The 19,049-nt window shown below is 38.8% G+C and overlaps 1 protein-coding gene across 1 annotated transcript in view; it reads left to right on the top strand.

The window, feature by feature from the left end:
- The window catches only part of celsr3 (cadherin, EGF LAG seven-pass G-type receptor 3), a 135,727-nt gene that overhangs the window by 98,495 nt on the left and 18,183 nt on the right, over positions 1 to 19,049 (top strand). Inside the window, exons 21-26 of the mRNA XM_059334084.1 lie at positions 6,197 to 6,395; positions 9,828 to 10,019; positions 10,113 to 10,299; positions 12,846 to 13,013; positions 14,354 to 14,480; positions 16,242 to 16,448. Coding sequence (XP_059190067.1) covers positions 6,197 to 6,395; positions 9,828 to 10,019; positions 10,113 to 10,299; positions 12,846 to 13,013; positions 14,354 to 14,480; positions 16,242 to 16,448 — 1,080 coding nt within the window. The remainder of the gene's footprint in view (positions 1 to 6,196; positions 6,396 to 9,827; positions 10,020 to 10,112; positions 10,300 to 12,845; positions 13,014 to 14,353; positions 14,481 to 16,241; positions 16,449 to 19,049) is intronic.

The following is a 19,049-nucleotide window of genomic DNA, read 5'->3' as shown; positions in this document are numbered from 1 at the left end:
CTCTACTAGCTCTGTTCTGAACAGACTTTATTCTGAATCAGAAGAGAGTAGTTTACGGAGAAAATCTGCATACATTTTGGATTTTTGTGTTTGATATTGTACCACCACAAATGGATATTTTCATAGTTAGATAATGGTTGATGATATTTAAATTATTTCAAGGACTAGTCCAGGTTTCCACTCTCTATATTTCTGCTCCCGGCGAGCTCAAATCTGCTCAGAATCAGCCCGACGACATGCTGCTATTTAAAACAGTCGATATGATTGATACAGTGTACCTTTATGGGGTACAGACTGAGTGATGAGATAGTACAAGAAGATGTCTTTTCACAGAAATGGGAGGTAATGTTGCTATGGCAATGCAGGGACAGTAGCTCATGAAATATTGCAGCATGTCATCTCCCCTTATTAAATGACAGAGTCTTATTTTCCCCAATGCGACAGCTTCATCTGAGGACGCTGCAGCTGACACAGGATCATTTTAGCAGTTTGGCTGTTTGACATAAAGGCGTTCACAGAGATCTCCATATCATTTTTGATATAAATATTTAGCTTATGCATCACATTTAGCTGACAGGGAATGACTTGTCCGTATATCACAAGTAAGTGGCTGACGACATAAAGTAAAACCTCTGTCTTTACTGTCATAGTGCTGTTTCAATTTACTCCCTCGTGTGTCAGTAACTGACAAATTGCCTGTCACTGGAAAAAGTTATGTGAAATTGACATGATAGTGTGTATACTGTATTTTCATTCATGATGTCTTTTCATATCAAATCTTCATAAAATAAGATGAGACAAGATAGAACTTTATTAATCCTGAAAGAAATGCTGGTTCCAGATTGCTCCAAAGTTACAAAAACAATGACAATATAGGATAATATATGAAAAACGATTAAGAAAATAGGCAACAATAACAGTACACATACATTTAAATATAACAATATGAAAATTTACACGCATTATACAATAGGAATAACAGAAGTAGGACTTATAGTAGTATTTTTTTACATTTCAATTCATAATGCAATAAAGTATATATATGTATGTATGTTTGGAAGATATTGATTAATAAAGTTTTGAGAAGATACACAGTTGATCTGTTAAGAAAAAATCACATTGTCACAATAATTTCATGGTAGCAGTATACCTTGCAGATTTTCCAAAATTACAGAGATTTACACAAAAATGAAATAGAAGTAAAATAAATGATAATAATGATGATAATGAATGTAACGATAATAATAATAATTATAATAATAATAACTTTATTTATATAGCAGCTTTTAAAAACAGCAGCTTACAAAGTGCTTCAACAAAGAGCAGTTAATTACACAGAGAATGATGCCTTAAGGCTAAAAACAATTCTTACATTAAAAGAAAAACAATAAAAGACAGAGCAAGAATAACCACAAGACGTTCTCAGATTCACAGAAAATAAAGGGTAAAATGAGTAAAAAGGTGAAAATTGAAGAAGTAAATAATATTATTAAGCACAATTATGGAGTACAAATAGAAAATGCCAGATAGATGAATGAATGAATCACTAAATGCAATAGTCGGAAAAACAAGAATAACACAACACATAAGATAAGTAACAGAAGAATTTCTATCAGTTATGGTGTTTTTCTCATCACACACCACCTGAGATTGAAATCATTGTTACCTTTAGCTGTTGAGTTAGTTACAGCTCGTTTATGCAGATGGGAGGTGATTAATTCATATTAAGTTAGGGGTCATGGTGGGCAGTTAAAAAGCGATTTTTTGCCCTCACATTGTTCTCCAGTTGACCCAGGGGAGCATTCAGTAATTGATAATAACATGGAGGATTTAGCTACTTGATAATTGACAACTGTAGCAGAAGTAGCCACACCCTGCAGTGCTGAAATCATTCATACTGTCATTGTCATGCAGCGAGGAATGAGTTGCTATAGAAACTGAGTGGGTAGTTGTATCCCATAGTTTGAACCAAAGAATCTGTCTTTTTGTAATTACTTAAATTTATATTTATATTAAGCTTTGACAGAAAGAGTTTTAGATAGTAAAAAAGAACATTTTTCACCTTTTTTTTCCTTCTTGTGCTTTACACAAGGGGTGGCTGTGGCACAGTTGGTAGAGCGGTCGTTTACTGGCCGGACGGTTGGTTGTTCGATCCCCAACCGTGGCAGCCTACATGTCCAAGTATCCCTGAACAAGATACTGAGCCCCAAATTGCTCCCGATGCTGCGTTCATCGGTCTGTGAATGAATTCCCAATGGTGGCAGGTGGCACCAGCGTGCCCTGGTAGCCTTGGTCACCAGTACATGTATGTGTGTGTGAACAAATGAATGAGCGTAGTGTGTAGTATAAAGCCCTTTGGATAAAGCACTCCATTTACCATTTACATAAGGAATAAGATCTACTTCTGGTTTATGGCTTGAGGTCCAGTCGCCACATTATATGCTCTGTGGTGTAAATTGAGTGGGTAAAAAGGGTACATCATTTCCTTCCTTTATCGTGAACGATAAAATAAAAAGCTCTCACATTGATCAGATTTAATCAACACTTGTTGCACACGCTGCATTCCCAGAAACAATCTGTGGATCCAGTTAAATGACCCTGTGAACAAAAGAGAAAAGATGCCATCCTGTGTTTCTTTACTCCCTCTACTTACAAACAGCATCTGTCAGGGTCTGACTCATTAAGTAACAACTAATTATAGCCAATGTCAAATGAGTTGCTGTTTTATCATTCATAGCCAATCTAAAAAATGAACATGAACATTTTGTCGGGGCTCTCAGAAGCGCCACAGTTGGAGCCTCACACCCGGCACGCTACATGGCTTCTTGTGATCAATAGATAATCTTTGGCTAACAAGGACAGTTGCCATAGCAACACAGCAGTAGCATTAATGGCATCCTATAGTGAGAGAAAAGAAAACCTTTTCTATCTGACATTTCCCTCACTACTTCATCTGACGGTAAATAAGAAATATGGCCATTAGGAGTTGCTGGTTTACAGCAACATGAAACAGCTATATGCTATTTTGCAGTTTCCTTGAGAATAAAAACCTGAATGTGACCCACTTGTAAGCTTAACCTCTGGCTCTTAAACATGCTTCTTACATCTCATCACATCGAGTTAATGAGGCGACTGGCACCGCTGCAGTGGAGCTGCACACGAACAGTTTTTCTCACCAATAGAAAAACTATATGTCTGGTAATACTTGACACCTCACTTTAAACCTCAGCTATTGGGGCCAGATGAAAAGGTAATGTAGAACACAGTTACTATAGTAACCCAGCGCTGGTATCAGAGCCCCGTGGCTGCAGGAGAAACAAAGGACGGCAGGGAGGGAAGTGGGGAGAAAGAGTTTTCACATCAGGAATGTAGTGATGAGTGGAGGGAGAAATGTTTCATGTTGAAGCAGTGATCAGAACCACCAGGAGGCTGCTGCACCTTCAGATAGGGCTCACGTCTCACACAGCAGAAATGCCACAAATGTGTTTTACAATAAGGGAGAAAAATTCAGACAATATACAGTCTATACTATCTATTAAAACATCTGACATTCCTTATGGAACCACTGTCCAACAGGATGGCCATGTAATTGTTTCTTCTAGTTGAATCTCTACAGAATAATGAAGGTTATATTGAATGAAATTTAAAGATATAATATGTAATTTTTACACATTAAAATGCCTAAGGGGATGAACTAATGCTCCCAAGTTAGGCTATATTTTAGCGAGGGAGAAACGATTTCCAAAGGGGTCCCTGGACCTCAAGATATTTAATGACAATGTGTTGTACCCACGAGTCTCCCCTTTACATTAATGTCCACTTTATGCCAATATCATGCAGTTTAAGGCAAAAACTACACAGTTTTTCTCATGCAGTATCCTCCTACTATAATTTAATATTTCTGCATACTGGGGCCCCTGAATAGTCTTTTGCATTGCATAAATTTGGTTTGACTGGAAAGCTGAGACTCCTGTGGATTAAATGTGTGATGGCGTTACTCCCCATAGAAGCCATTTCGTTGCAGTGAGACCATTTTTTAAACTTAAGCTCACTGTATAAAATGAGCTGCAGTGACCTCTAGGATGATCACAGTCGAGAAAGTAGAGACAGTGGGCTTTCAGAGGATGTATGGCTTTCCAATGTATATTGACATTAAGGGGGTTTCTCAGCAGTTTCCACAACAGAAGTGCTCGCCATCCAAATGCAGAAAATATATACATTTCCAAATTGTGTAAAGTTTTTGAAACCAAATCAAGGAATAAGCTTTGCGATGGTGTTCTTCAAGGTCTTGGTGTTATATTGGAGTATTTTGGAGGTATTCTTAACCATTTGTATCACTTCATAGCCAAAATAAAATGGCAAATTCAGCACCAAATCTGTGTAACAAACACTATCAACCCAAAACTTGTGGTAACAACCTAAGACATAATTGAGCATTATTCTGATCCGTTATACACTAATCATTTAAATATAAATATTAATTGACTAAGTTCTATCACAGATTTATAACCAGAACAACTTGAAACACAGTGCTGAACTACATCAAATGAATCTTCGGATTTCCAGCTTTCAGATAAAAGGGGGCCAAATGAAAAGGTGTGAATTGAAACTGGATTGTGCATGTTTAATGTGCTTTTTAAGAACTCAGGAAGCATTGATGCATGTTTTTTTTTGCAAAAAAAAATTATAGCAGTGTTTTTTTTTACCTTCTTTAACAGTTTATTGTGTTAAAAATCAGTACACAGACTTGGATTAAAGTCTTTAAGCATCTATCTTTTGTGATCATCCACTTTGTCCCATTATCCGTCTCCTGCTGCTAACAATCACGTTTCCTCACTCCTTTTTCCATCTCCAACACCTGTCTGTTTGTTTGTTTCTCGTCCACCTTTTTCCTGCATCTCTGAGCCAAGCTTAAGCTCCTGTCTGTAGCTTCTTCTCTCACTCTTATTCTCTCATTTTTTCCTCCTTGCCTCTTACTTATCCACAATCCTTGTTTCCTTCTTTCTCTTCCTCTACAATTCACCACATTCCTCCTACGCTGCGCTGTATATTGTTTTCATTGTTTGTCTGAAGGTTTTCTTGTGTATTTCTCTCCCCAGAGCTTTATGTGAGGCTGCAGTGCTTTATTGGGTCTTGTGCAGTCAGACTGCAAGGAATCATATTTCACTTCCTCCTCTCATACGACTCTTTGTTTGTTCATCTTTCAAGGCCGTGCAGTGTATAGTATCTGTAACAGGTTGTGATTATGAGTCACAAATTTTCCCAGAAAAGCATAAAAAAGGACCGTGCCTACATGGAAACCTCGCTGCTGTAAAATGTAGCTATAATTGAGGTCAAACGTGTTTGGATGTTATTTCTTAGGCTCTGTTAACAATTTTTTGGCCATGTTTATGAGGTCCCAGTGACAAAAGGCTTGACCATGAGGCTTACATCAAAATTCTTGTCTCATCGAATAAACTCAGGTTCTGTTTTTCTCCTTTTTCTACTCCCTCTGTAAAGCTTTACTGTCTGCATACTCAGAAAAAAATCCCCTTTCTTCATATCTTCTATCTCTCTTTCCTGATCCTAATCAAGGATGTTGACATCTATCTACTTTTTCTGTCTTGTGTTTAGTTTATGTTGATGTAACTTTATACTTCTACTTCACTACATTTTGAGGCAAATATTGTACTTTTTACTCCACTACATTTAGCCAATAGTTTTAGTTACTTTTCAAATCGAGATTTAACATAAAAAACATGATCAATTTTAAGTGATTATACTTTTTTATTTATTAAAACCTCATAACAGTATATTAAGTAGTTAAAATGAGCCCTATCTTGAGAAAAGTAAACACCGCTTACATAAAAACATCAAAAATGATAATCCGATAATATATATTACCAATCTGAGTGGGTTCATTCTGCATAACAAGTACTTTTTGCTTTTGATACTTTAAGTACATTTTGATGCTGCTTTTGTACTTTTACTTCAGTAAGTTTTGTATGCAGGACTTCTACTTGTAGTGGAGTAATTTCACAGTGTGGCATTAGTACTTTTAATTAAGTAAGGGATCTGAATACTTTCTCCACCACTGTCTGAAATACACAATACACACAAACACATCTTGTCACTGATGCCTCAGAATAATCATAAAAGCAGATCACCTCTACCTCCTTCTAATTATTTCCTTTGTTCATCTTCCTGCTTCTTACAGAACATCGTGCGGGGCTGCAGTGTGCTGCTGGGTCCTAGTACGTCTTGGCTTTGGCGGGCTCTCGCTCAGAGCCAGAACCACATCCCCGGCGGAGGTCCAGCCGAGTTGACGGAGCTGCTGGGACAGTACGCCCAGAATCTGGCCCAGAACATGAAGCTCACCTACCTCAACCCAGTGGCGCTGGTGGCTCCAAACATAGGTGAATCACCTACACACACAGACGCTCAAACATAATACAAAAGCTAATCACTAACCAGACCCAATAAAAGAGACTAAAACTGTAATAAAAATTTAATCTTTACACGCTATTTGCAGCGGTTTTCTCATAATACTGTAAATCACTGCTGTGAAATCAGCCAGAATGACTCATTGTAAAGCAGGAGATGAACAGCACTAATGCAAATGATGATGGCACCGACAGAGCGCTGGCAGCAGCACAGAGAGATGAATTTCACACTCACACTCACACACACGCACACGCACACACACACACACACACACACACACACACACACACACACACACACACACAAAGCAGATAAAGCTCCCACCACACACACAGAAACCCTGACGTGCTGTACCACGGGCCTGCATACAAAATGATTTACAGATGGCAAACATTTTTTTAAGCATTTACTGTAAATGCAAAGTGGGTTAGATAACTCTCTCTCTCTCTCTCTCTCTTTCAAACACGCAAACACACACGCACGCACACACACACGCACGCACTCACACACACACACACACACACACACAGACTCACTTACATGCACCATACATCTGCAGCTTTGGCCGTGTTCCCTGTGTCATCTCGTCCTTGGCATCCTGTCACTTTGCTCTTTTTCACATTTTTGCCACTTTAGCAGCGTCGTAAATACCGTTAAATAATCCGTGCCACATACAACGACAAGCGGTGTTGAAAGAGCAACGGCAGCAGCTCTGGCACGGACCAAGCCAGACAATGAATTTCACGCTAAGTTAATGCTCTTAGCTGCGCACATACAGATTGAATTCCTATATAATACCATACACCTAAAACTCATGAAACTCAGCAAAGTTACCAACTAGTGAATCTTGCCTCACCAGCTTCTTCCAGTGTAGTTCGGTAATACAGTTAATCCCCGAGCTGAAGAAGAAAAAAAATTGGCTTACCTGTCTGGGTAATACCCTGCTTTTATTCTTCTCTGTGTGACTCTCATCTCTCTCTTACTTCACTGTATTTGCCTCCCCTTTGGAATAAATCCAAAATGCTGTTAGATAATCTGAAAGTGACAGCCTGATGCCGATCCCCAGATGGAGAGCATAGAATTAGTAGCAGCAGCAGTGAAAGCAGAAGGAATAAGATATACAGCCAGCGCTAAATTTCACACTCCTACACACCCAAAAGCACACAGTTAGACAGTTAATGTTCTCCGCCAAATGGGATAGAATGAATAACATGGGAAAAAACATAAATGGACCTGACACACACCCATCTGTTAGCCTCCTATAAAGTTATTTTTCTTGTTTTTGGTCATTAAAATGCCAAAACCCTCAATTTTATTTTACCAATAAACTATTTGTTTCTGCATGAAAACGGTCATTACCAACTTTTCAAAAGCAGAAAAACAGACACTCTTTCTCACACACACACACACACACACACACACACACACACACACACACACACACACACACACACAGATGTTGAACACGTCTGTTATATTGAGTGATCTCTCTCCTCTCTCAGTATTGAGTGCGGTTCCACTTCTGTTTGCTTGGTCAAGTGTTCACTCATTATTGGACACTCCACATTGACTGGTACTTCCTGTTCGCCACCTCATTTCCCATAATACGACAGTTCCTCTGCTCCTCCTGTGTGTGTTTATGTGTGTGTATGGATTTTATATTGGCTTTTCTCACTCTCAAATCCACAGAGAATGAATTGGTCTATTGACACAGGATGTTCCCCTTAAATTGTATATTAAAAGAGTTTTATTTTTGAGTGAAGAAAAAGAAAAGAAAAGCTACATTTTCAAACACTATTGATTTAGGAGCCTTCAAATGTGCTAGAGGGGCTGCAGGTTTAGTAACGATAGATTATTAATTCTTTAATTTTGATTCATTATTATTATTATTACTATTACCACAGGGGAGCATCGATTAATGTCTCTAGTGGCGTCTACACACCAGTTTACTTTGTGTGCCAAAGCCAAACATGTTTCAGTGCATAAAACAGGATGAGGGTGCTGTTATTCCAGTGGAAATGTAGCCCACCTTTTCACAACTTCTCACAATGTCAGATGTTGGGAGAAGTGAAGAGGCAGAAATATCACATTCAACTTGTTGATCCTGTGTTTTGCAAAGAAAACAGTTAATTGATTTGCTGAAAGAGTCTGCACTTGTTGATTTTATCATCTTCAGTAGACATTGAAGTGAATTAGTGTCTCCCGTAACACACCCTGATGAAGGCTCTGTGACAAATGTGTCGACCTGAAACTGGGAAACATGATACTGAGGTTTGCTGTTAGTTAAATAGGCTTGTGAAAATTGAGGACTTTGTCATTTTAACAAAGTAAAAAAAAAGAGCTTTCAACAGTACCAGGTCTTATGATGTTTTCACCAGCTTCTGGTGTACAGTACGGTATGTTAGTGACGGTGCTACACTGTAAAAGAAAAAGAAAAAACAGTCTGGTAGCAATAGTCGCCGAACACTTATCATCAAATAACGGTAAACAACAGTTATTTAACAGCTAATTTCTTAAATAAATAAAAAATAGAGATAATATACTGCATTACATATGTAATATTATTTAACAACTTATATTCATAAAATAAAAGTTTATTTTTTTAGTTTAATATGAGAGTAAGTGCTTGGCAACTTCTGCTGTCAGAATTTTTGCCATTTTTTTGAAAAATTTAATTTTTATTTTTTTATTCTTTAAAGTTTTACTGTAAAAAAACAAACAAAGTTGCCTTTATTTTACATTTAGCAATATGATGTGTAATTTGTTGTGTTTTTACATGGAATTCTCTGTAATTTAACGTTCAAGATGATTAAGCAATTGAATAATCCTGTCAAAGAGTCTAAATTATATGAATTGTTAAATGTCAACTTTTATTTGATGGTTAATATTTGTAATAAAAGTAATTTACTTTTTTAATGACATTTGTACTTCATGTAGAAAAAACAAGAAAACCCTGTAAAATATTACAGAAAATTTATTTGAAATAATTATTTATTATTTACTCTTTTTGTGTAGATATTTATTGTTTACGTGCTTAACTGTACTGTCCAATACAGTAATATACATTTATCTTACAGTGTGAAGCAATAACATAACACAATTAAAAAAAAAACAACATTTTACGGTTGGAATAGAGGTTCGTTTTAAAAAAGGGGGTCAGGACTTTGGCTCTTTTTATCCTCTTCACAACTGGAAGCAAATATAGAGAGAAACGCTCCAAAATGCTTCCTGTGTGAGATTTACTCTGCCTGTCATTTCAACTAGTCCCATTATGGTAATTATGGCAAGGTCTCGTAACTAATAGGGCAATAACATTTTCCTGCACATTATCAAACACCTGCTACTGATATTGTGTCCAAAGTTGTGTGTTCACGTGTGTTTATCGATGCCTGCTTGTTTGTTAGTCATGAACCTGGACCGCGTGGAGAACCAGACCCATGTGCGGCGCCGTTTCCCACGTTACCACACCACCCTCTTTCGCGGCCAAGCCCTGTGGGATCCCAATACCCATGTGATACTGCCCCCTGCTGCCCTGGTGCCACAACGACAGCAGCAGCAGCACAACTGGAAGGAGAAGGAGCGGATGGAGAAAGAGCGTAAGAACAGAAAAACACATCACGAATTAAATGCTTGAGAGTTTAAGTGGCTCAAACTGAGAGAATATACTCACACAGACTTCTTTATTTCAGCCTCGGCCCCTCAGAACGCTGCTCCCGCCCCTGTCAGCATCTCAGCCAATCAGACAGGAGAGCACACTGCAGCCAGACGCACTGTTTCAATGCCAGAGCAACCCATCACCATTGTTATCTTGCTGATCTATCGCAGTCTGGGCGGCGCCCTCCCTCCCAAGTACCACACAGACCGGCGAGGAGTGAGGTAAGAATCAATCACACTCAGAACAATAAGAATCTGATTACAGCAGCTCTCTGAGCCCTGAAGGAAAAATGCTATGGACAGAAATCAGGATTCCCCATGTTTCTTTCAGTCAGTAGCAAACATTAAACCACAATTGTTTTTATATAACAAGAGCATCAAATCATTTTTCATTATAAACAGCAACTTGCTGGAATTGTATCAATAATTTAAATGCCACTAATCAATCTGTTGATGGAAAAATGTCAAGGTCACAACTTTAAATGGCTAATTTACAAAAGACATAAGAGCAGCAAAGCCTCAAATGTAAGAATCTGGAATTGTAAATGTTTTGCATTTTTGCTCAATGAATACCTAAAAAAATTTCAACCAACCCTTTTCACATCAGACATTTTAACCTATCAGAGTAGGAAAAGCACAGGTGAAAGGCCCTGTCTAAACTTATACAGATATCTTTGAAAAAGTTTAGGTTAGTCTTTGTTTTATTCTCTTGTCCACACAGATGTTTAAGTCTTTAAATGGAGATTTTGGAAACTTTCTAAGGAGCACATTTTTGAAAACCTTTGTTACTTTGTATCCATGTTTATGGATGTAATCTCCTCAATTTACGCATGCCCATTATTGCTTTATTTAATGCGCATGTGCCAACAAACAACAACAGTGGCGGACTGTCGGTGTTGTTAGATGACACTGTCCACACAAACATAGCGTAAATCCAGCTCCGATCTAGCCTGGGTACACCCATACTGCCTTGCATGCTCGAATTTCATTTCGAACCTCCACACAGTCTGGCAACGATGGCCGTTTCTTAGCCCTGTTTTAGGGATCCAATCACAGAACGGGGAGGGACGGTAAGACGATGACGCGTACTACTTGGCAGACCGAAGCTTGTAGTTTTCTTACGGATCCAACATGGCTGCAGCAGACTCAAAGCTCTCTTTAGCTGTAGATGGTGTTTTAAATAGTTTAGAGCGAAAGTTGATTTTAAAAGAAGAACAACGTTTGACTTTAAACTCCTGTTTCACCACCAAAAAGGATGTTTTAGCCTTCCGACAGGATTTGGCCAAAGCCTAATCTACCAACTAGCCCCGATACCGCTCGCTACCGTAACGCCGGTGATCTCACTTTCCGAGGGGAAATCGGAGCCGCCGAGAGACCCGCAGCAGCTCGTCTATTGCCCATAAAATCAGTGGATGTGTGTGGCTGAATGACATGAGGGGGGATAAGGCGTAAAAATAAATAATCTTGCAGAAAGTGAGAACTGGAGAAGCAAAGCAGCAAGCACCTCTCTCACAGACACACACAGACACACCAACACTAGACTGTGAGCAGCCAGAGCCAGAACATGCTGCAGAAAAATGTTGCAGAAGCAGAATTGAGCATTTTAGTCTCAAAGTAGAGATGGGCTAGTCCAGCTATGTAAACATTAATTTCTGTCGCTCTACATACATCATCTGGTATAACTGATACGATTGGCTAAGAGCTACGTACAGACGCTTATGATAGACATTCATAGCGCCCAATAAACGGCTCCGGAGGATCGTAAACCACACCTCCTCTACGGAGAAATGAATGGCTGGTTTCCAGACTAATTTCATTTGTGATTAGTCTGGCGTTAGCCAGGCTAGCTCCGATCTGTTTTGCACATGCCATGGGTTGCAAAAAAAACAATATGACAATGGCCATAAAGATGCCACAAGATGGTCATCTAAACTCAGTGCTTCAAAATCACACGGGGCCGCAGTGTCCTAGTAAGCTGCTTCAGTGAGCCAGCATGCACAATACCAGTGCTTCTCCTTCAACCCTGATTCCTAAAGAGTCGGGACATTGTCGAGAGTTAAATGAAACAGAATGTGATAATTTGCTAATCCTTTTGGACATATATTCAATTGAAAATTGTACAAAGAAAATATATTTTATGTTCAAACTGATAAACTTCATTTTTTTGTAAATATACACTCTGAATTCTGAATATGATGCATTCTGGTTTTTATTTACATTTTACAGAGCATCCCAACTTTTATGGAATCTGGTTTGTAAGTGTAATGCAGCTATCATTGATACAGCTATCATACAGCTATCATGTTACTGAAGGCACCTGTGCTATTCTTACTATAATATGTTAAAATGTCTGCCGTAAAAAAGGTCTATTGATGATCAAAATTGTAGTCTGTTAATTTCTGTCTGTTGACTTACATGTTAATAGACCAATTGCATCAGCATTATTTTAGATATCACCTTCTTGTCTTTACTTTTTTTCTCTCTCATGGCATCTTTGTCTCTCTTTCTCTCCCCTCTCCTCTCATCCTTCTCCCCCTCTCCTTTCCTCATCTCAGCCCACCTCTGGGTTCAATTACAAAGTAACAAACTGTCCAGTTTCCATTAGGCGTCAATAAACAGTCATTGAATTCTTGTCTAGTATACCAATCTTGTTCCTCTCTGCTGACTTTACCCTGGCCTCATTTTTAACCGTCCTAACCAAGAGATCAAACTCCACTTTCTGTCTTATCTGGTACATGTACGGTAACTCTGCACTCTGTCTCCCTCAGGCTTCCCAGACACCCGGTAATGAACTCCCCAGTGGTCAGTATCTCCGTCTACAACAACCAGACGTTTGTGGGTGGACACTTGGACCAGCCCATCCTGCTGGAATTCAAGCTGCTGGAGACGTCCAATCGCAGCAAGCCGCTGTGTGTGCAGTGGAACCACAGCAATCAGTGAGTGCACATTACATTTATACTTGATCATTTATTCCTATGCACACACACACACACACACACACACACACACACACACACACGTTGTGGTATTATTAGATGCTTCACACTGTATTTATACTGTTGATACATCTGAAATTCAATGACCTCTATTGATAAAATGTTTTATGATATATGGCTACATATATAACTTCAGTGCTTTTTTTGTGTTTTAAGTTTTAGAATATTTCGGAAATTTGTGTAATGAATCTACATATCTGTGTGTTTTGGTAGTTTAAGGAAAAAAGTCGCAATGATGAGAATAAAGTCAACTTTTTGTGTTGAGTCAAGTTGGAAAGATATTCACAGATTTGCGGTGCCCGTGTCAATAAGTCATCAGAGGAACATTTTTTCAGAGAAACAACACGTCAGGTCGACAGCAAGTGACAACCTGACTTTCAACAATCTCATAAAATGAGCAATAACCACAATATTTAAGGGTGCAGTACTAAAATCCCCCTACACCCTACACATAAATTAACTATTCTTGGCAGTAGGCTACAACTATTGTTTTGGGAAAATCTGCTTTTATGTAATTTATGTGAATTTTTTAGACATATATTAGACGTATTGAGGTCAGGTTGTAGCTTGCAGTCTTCTTTACAGAACTAAAAAAGTTGACTTTATTCTCGTCATTTAGACTAGTTTTTCTCCTACCTGGCCTACCCTTCCATAGTATGGTGCAGTGTTCTGAAAGCAAAAATACTCACAATTCAGTTGTTGATTATTTTGGAAACATTTGAATTTAATTTTGTTAACTTACAATATTGGGATATGTCTTGCTTGCCTTATAAATGTAATATCTGCTTTTAGACTTTCTGGTAGTGGACCTGTGGTGGCAACCCTTATTATATACACTTTTCACTGCAGACCTTTTGTAGTAGGAAGAGCAGAGGTCTAACCAATAATAATGGTTCCGGTCCATGAGGTGTCAAAGTGAGCCAGCATGAACAATATCAGAGCCTGAAACTGGCTGATTTACATTTAAAAAAGCTTTTGTTAACATATTTCATCACAACTGTGTGTTTTTCTGTTCTAGCTGCTTTGAAAACATTTAAATTATGGACATAATGCTTCAAAGTGAGCTTTAAAAATTGAGCAAAATGATAGTTAAGTGACACCTGCTGTCCTCACCACTGTTAAAAACAAAACCTGATTTTTAATGTTTAAAGAACACAGGGGCTACCATTATTCATTTGTTCTGCACAAAATGTGAAATTGCAATGTTTATTGTGCTCACATTAGTCTTCTGGTGTCATTTTGTCTGCACATCTTTTATTATTCACTCTGTCTCTCTGCAGGGACGAGATCGGAGGCTGTTGGACAGTGAGGGACTGCATGGTGGTGTACAGGAACACCTCTCATGTCCGCTGTCAGTGCCAGAGACTGGGCACCTTCGGCGTGCTGATGGACAGTTCACAGAGAGAGGTAAGAGACCTACTTACATTTAAATAATCAGATCAGATCACATCACATCAGATCAGATAAGATATGACTTTATTTATCCCACAGTGGGGAAATGTAGTTCACAGCAGCTCACAGCAGCTCAAGATACAGACACATAGATATAGAAGACAGAATAAAGAATATAAAAATCAGACCTATACATACATTCTATATACATTATAAACATACATTTCTGCTATTTGACATGTATTATTATTATTATTATTATTATTATTATTATATTGTTTGTGTTTGTTTGTTTCCTGAAAGTACTTTGCATTTTTACAGATATTGCACATTGGAGAAAATATATTTTAGCATGTTAAATAGGTTAAATAGGTTGTTGCATGTAGTAGTATGAACATCAATGAATTGATATATTTTAATATAGAATTGGTATATGACATACAGTCATGGAACAAATTATTAAACCACCCTTGTTTTCTTCAATTTCTTCTCCATCTTAATGCCTGGTACAACTAAAGGTACATTTGTTTGGACAAATATAATGTTAACAAGAAAAATAGCTCATAAGAGTTTTAAGACCTGATATTTAGCCATTGTCCATGGTTTTCTTGATAATGATTTGGTTATTATCAAGAAATTGAAGAAAAAGGGTGGTACAGTGTATATAATATAGAACAAATAAAGAAGGCCTAATATAGGCATAATGTGGTCAGATGTAAACAGAGATAGTGGTCTATATGCCTCTCTCTCTCTCTCTCTCTCTCTCTCTCTCTCTCTCTCTCTGTAGTGGATTTATTGTACATTCCCTATGAGTGATCCTGCTGTGAAGACACACAGTACATGTCTGCCTTACCAGTGTTTCGGTTTTCCCTCTTTTTCTCTGCTGGTAATTGCTGGATTTAGCCGGTGTAAAAGTTTGAAATCCCAGAGAATTAAATCCTGCCTGACACTCTGAAGGTTAAAGGAAGCCTTGTTACAGCTGTAGAAGATTTTCACGGTTTAATGCAAACCCCCTGCCCACCGTACTCCAGCATACCAAGTAATGATGTGTCAGGTTTGGACGTATGGGACTGAAAACTCATGCTGAATTTAACGTTTTTTTCGAGAACATGTATAGTTAAGACTGAATTAAGCCCTGCAATAAGATGTTTGTTCATCATCATTAGCCCAGAGCATTGAGAAGAGGAGCATCCCATTTCCAGTCATATGCTATAGATCTGTCCAAATAAAATTCTGGCAGTGTTTATGTTTGCTGTCGGCGCCTGCAGAGGCAGTGATGAATCCATTCAAAACTCTGGATCTCCCTGAAATATTAGATCGGTCTGCAAGTTTTCTTGGTCTGCTGTTTGATTCATCGAGATGTTCTTTTTCTGCTTTCTTTTGTTCTTTCTTTCACATGCTGTGAGAATTGTTTTAACAAAAGAAAATGATTGAATATAGAAATCCCTTGCCTCTCTCCCAATCCAGAGGAAGCATTCAATATTTAGCATTACAAACCACGCAGCATTCTGTGTAGTTAGACAACATTAACATTTCAGGATTTTTTTAGATATTGATGTTTTATATGTTAAATAAGTTACTGGTTGCTGCAGCTTTAGGTTCTCCAAATTATTTACTTGCTTTCCACATAATTTAACATTTCTGGCATAATTATAGTCAGTTCAGGGAAGCCCAGACTTTAGTAGTATTCAAACAAATTGAAATGATTCATTTACCTTATTTCACCTCATGGTTTTTAACCTTTTTTCTCCTTCCCATCTGCTCTCCTGTGAGCAGCAGCTGGAGGGGGATCTGGAGACGCTGGCCCTGGTCACATACTCCTCCCTGTGCCTCTCCATGCTGGCTCTCCTCCTCACCGTCCTGGTGCTCTCCTGCCTCCGAGGCCTCAAGTCCAACACCAGAAGCATCCATTCCAACACAGCGGCGGCCATGTTTCTGTCCGAGCTGGTGTTTCTGCTCGGGGTCAATCAGACAGAACAGCAGGTAGGTTACTGGCAGCGGGTTGTGTTCTTGTGCCTCTGTGGTCCTGTCTTTAGCTTCCATGGCTTAGTTTTTTGTTCTTTATAATATCATCCCTCCAGTTCCTAATTTGCAGCTTTGTGAAAGCCTTTGGCCTTAACACAGGGTATCCACGGGGTCTTAAAAAGTCTCAAAACATCCAATAATTAGAATTTAAGGCCTTAAGATGTCTAAAAATTCCCTATAAATCTCATAAAATGTCTTAGATACGATTTTGAAAGGTCTTAAAAATGTAATAATGTTACTTTTATTTAAAAGAAATGCATAGTTTTTAGTCTCACTTTTAAATGTTTCGATTAAAACCCTTGTTTTGATTAATGTTTCATTATCAAAAGTCTTAAAAAGTCTTAAATTTGACTTGTTGAAACCTGCAGAAACCCTGTCAATATTCTCTAATTTTTTAGCCACATTTTGTAGATTTAAAGGTGTACTCACCTCCAAATCACTTCACTTTGAGCCTCTCTACATCACATGCCTCCTATTGTGCTCAACACTTCCTCCGTTTCTCCTCCTCCTCTGCCTTTATTCTCTTGTTTCCTTCCTCTCTCCTCCTGACCACTTTCTTGTTCTGTTTTATTACATCACAAGTGTGTGTGTGTATGCAAGTGTGTTTAAAGAGCAGTGAGTCTTGGAGTACTGCAAATATGTGCTCAGTCAGCATGAAATCCAATTAATTAAGATGTATCCCCCCTCACAGTTGACTGTACAGCTCTTACAGTGGGACCCGTTACTTCTAGCTGAACAATATGTTCTCTAATTCATGTACATCATGCTCGGGAGAGCATGTTAGTGCTCGCAGCAGTTGTGTGTGTGTTGTGTGCACACTTGTTTTTACATGCTTGTACAGACTTTCTGTGTTTTTAGTGTGTAACTTGTAGTGTTTAGATTCTTGTGTGTGTGTGTGGGTGTGGGAGTGTGAAATTCATCGTCTGGCTGTATTCCTGCCAAGGCTGCTGCTATTTCTGTGTCGTCTCTTGCTGTGTCGTTAGGAGTTTGTGCTGAGCTTCTTTTAACCTCAAAATCTGGGTTGTACAAGTCGGCTTTCGTTAACTTAAAGCTGTAGAGTGCACAGATGTAATACTTCTTGAGTGAAAAGCTTCTCCTTTCTCATAAGAGTCCACAAAGTTTGTAATTCTTTGACTGCAGCAGCTTAAAGATGGTGGAGTTTGGCTTTTCTGGTACAAACTGCAGTGGAAGAGTTCAGTCATTCATTATCTTTAAACAATTATGCAAACTTGGGTCCTGAGTGGCTGGAACTGATCCCTGCTGACATTGGGCGAGAGGACAGGTACACCCTGGAGAGGATACTCACGCCAGAATATCACAGGGAAGACGCATCTTAATATATCAAATGTCAAAATGTGGATGTAGCCGTGGTCAACCATTGCCGCTTCCACTGAGGTCGTTCTTTTGGTCCCTGTAGTCCTTCTTTAGCTTTTTCAGTTTGTAATTTATCTGTTCAATGGTACGATGATACCCTGCTGCTGCCATCTCCATCTGTATCTTCTGAAATACCAGTTTAGTTCTAGAAGCTCCCTCAAGTTTTTCCTGAATTTCGGCTGAGGGACTGTAAGGAGACAGTTTGTCTCTTCCAAGGACCACTGCTTAGATTTTGCGTCCATACTGAAGCTCTGTGTTTTTAAAAATGGCAGGCACAGTATTTTCGTTGGTCCGGTTGGTCATAATAATCCCGCCCCCAGCCCCCGACGTAAATTCTTTGTGGTTCAAGACCAGCAGAAAGTTAGTGTCTCTCTGGAACCAGTTTTCCTGCCTGAGAGCCAGCTCCGAACTGGCTTGGTGGAAAAGGGCTAATAGAGAAAGACAACCATTTACGCTCTCATTCACTCCTACGGACAATTTAGAGTCACCAGTTAAACCTAACCTGTATGTTTTTGGACTGTGGGAGGAAGCCGGAGTTCTCATAGAGAACCGACTGACATCTGACAAATTTTTCTGTATATTCCTGTTGGGAGACTTTAACATCTCAGGGAACCAAAGTTGATTAAAAAAAACTCAAAAGAAGAGTATTTTCTCAAACCCCAAAGATTTTGACAGAGAGAGAAAGTAAACCTGATTTCTGTCCTTGCACCTTAAGACAAACCAGGATGAAGAGTTTGTAATCTTCCTTGTCTGCTGTTTATTTCAGTTAAGAACACATTATGAAATCACACCAGACTGTTTGTTGTCACTTCATTCACTTGGTATTCAAATCATTGCTTTGAAAGCTGGCTGTCGGTTGCCAGAGGCCATCTAGTTTAAGTCGTGTGTTTTCAAGTTGTTACCTGTGGTTGGTTCTGACAAACAGCCCCACAGCTCTCTTAGAAGACAGTGACTTGCACTTTAAGACATGATTTGCTGTAATGCAGAGCCACTTGTGTTTGAATGGCATCTTTCTCATCTGGTTAAACAAACAAAACAGACCGAAAGGCCCCCGGAGTTCAGATAAACCACTTCAGACATGCTTGAATGCAGCCTGAGGGGTAATTTCTCAGAAACTTAAATGCTAATATTCTGCATTATTCATGGAGAAGTTCAGCAGTACTGCCAAATCAAACAGCAGCACTT

Source organism: Centropristis striata, chromosome 5 (genome assembly GCF_030273125.1).
Source record: "Centropristis striata isolate RG_2023a ecotype Rhode Island chromosome 5, C.striata_1.0, whole genome shotgun sequence".
NCBI classification, from domain to species: domain Eukaryota; kingdom Metazoa; phylum Chordata; class Actinopteri; order Perciformes; family Serranidae; genus Centropristis; species Centropristis striata.
The sequence above is the reverse complement of the archived record's forward strand: the minus strand, read 5'-3'. Positions and strand labels throughout refer to the sequence as shown.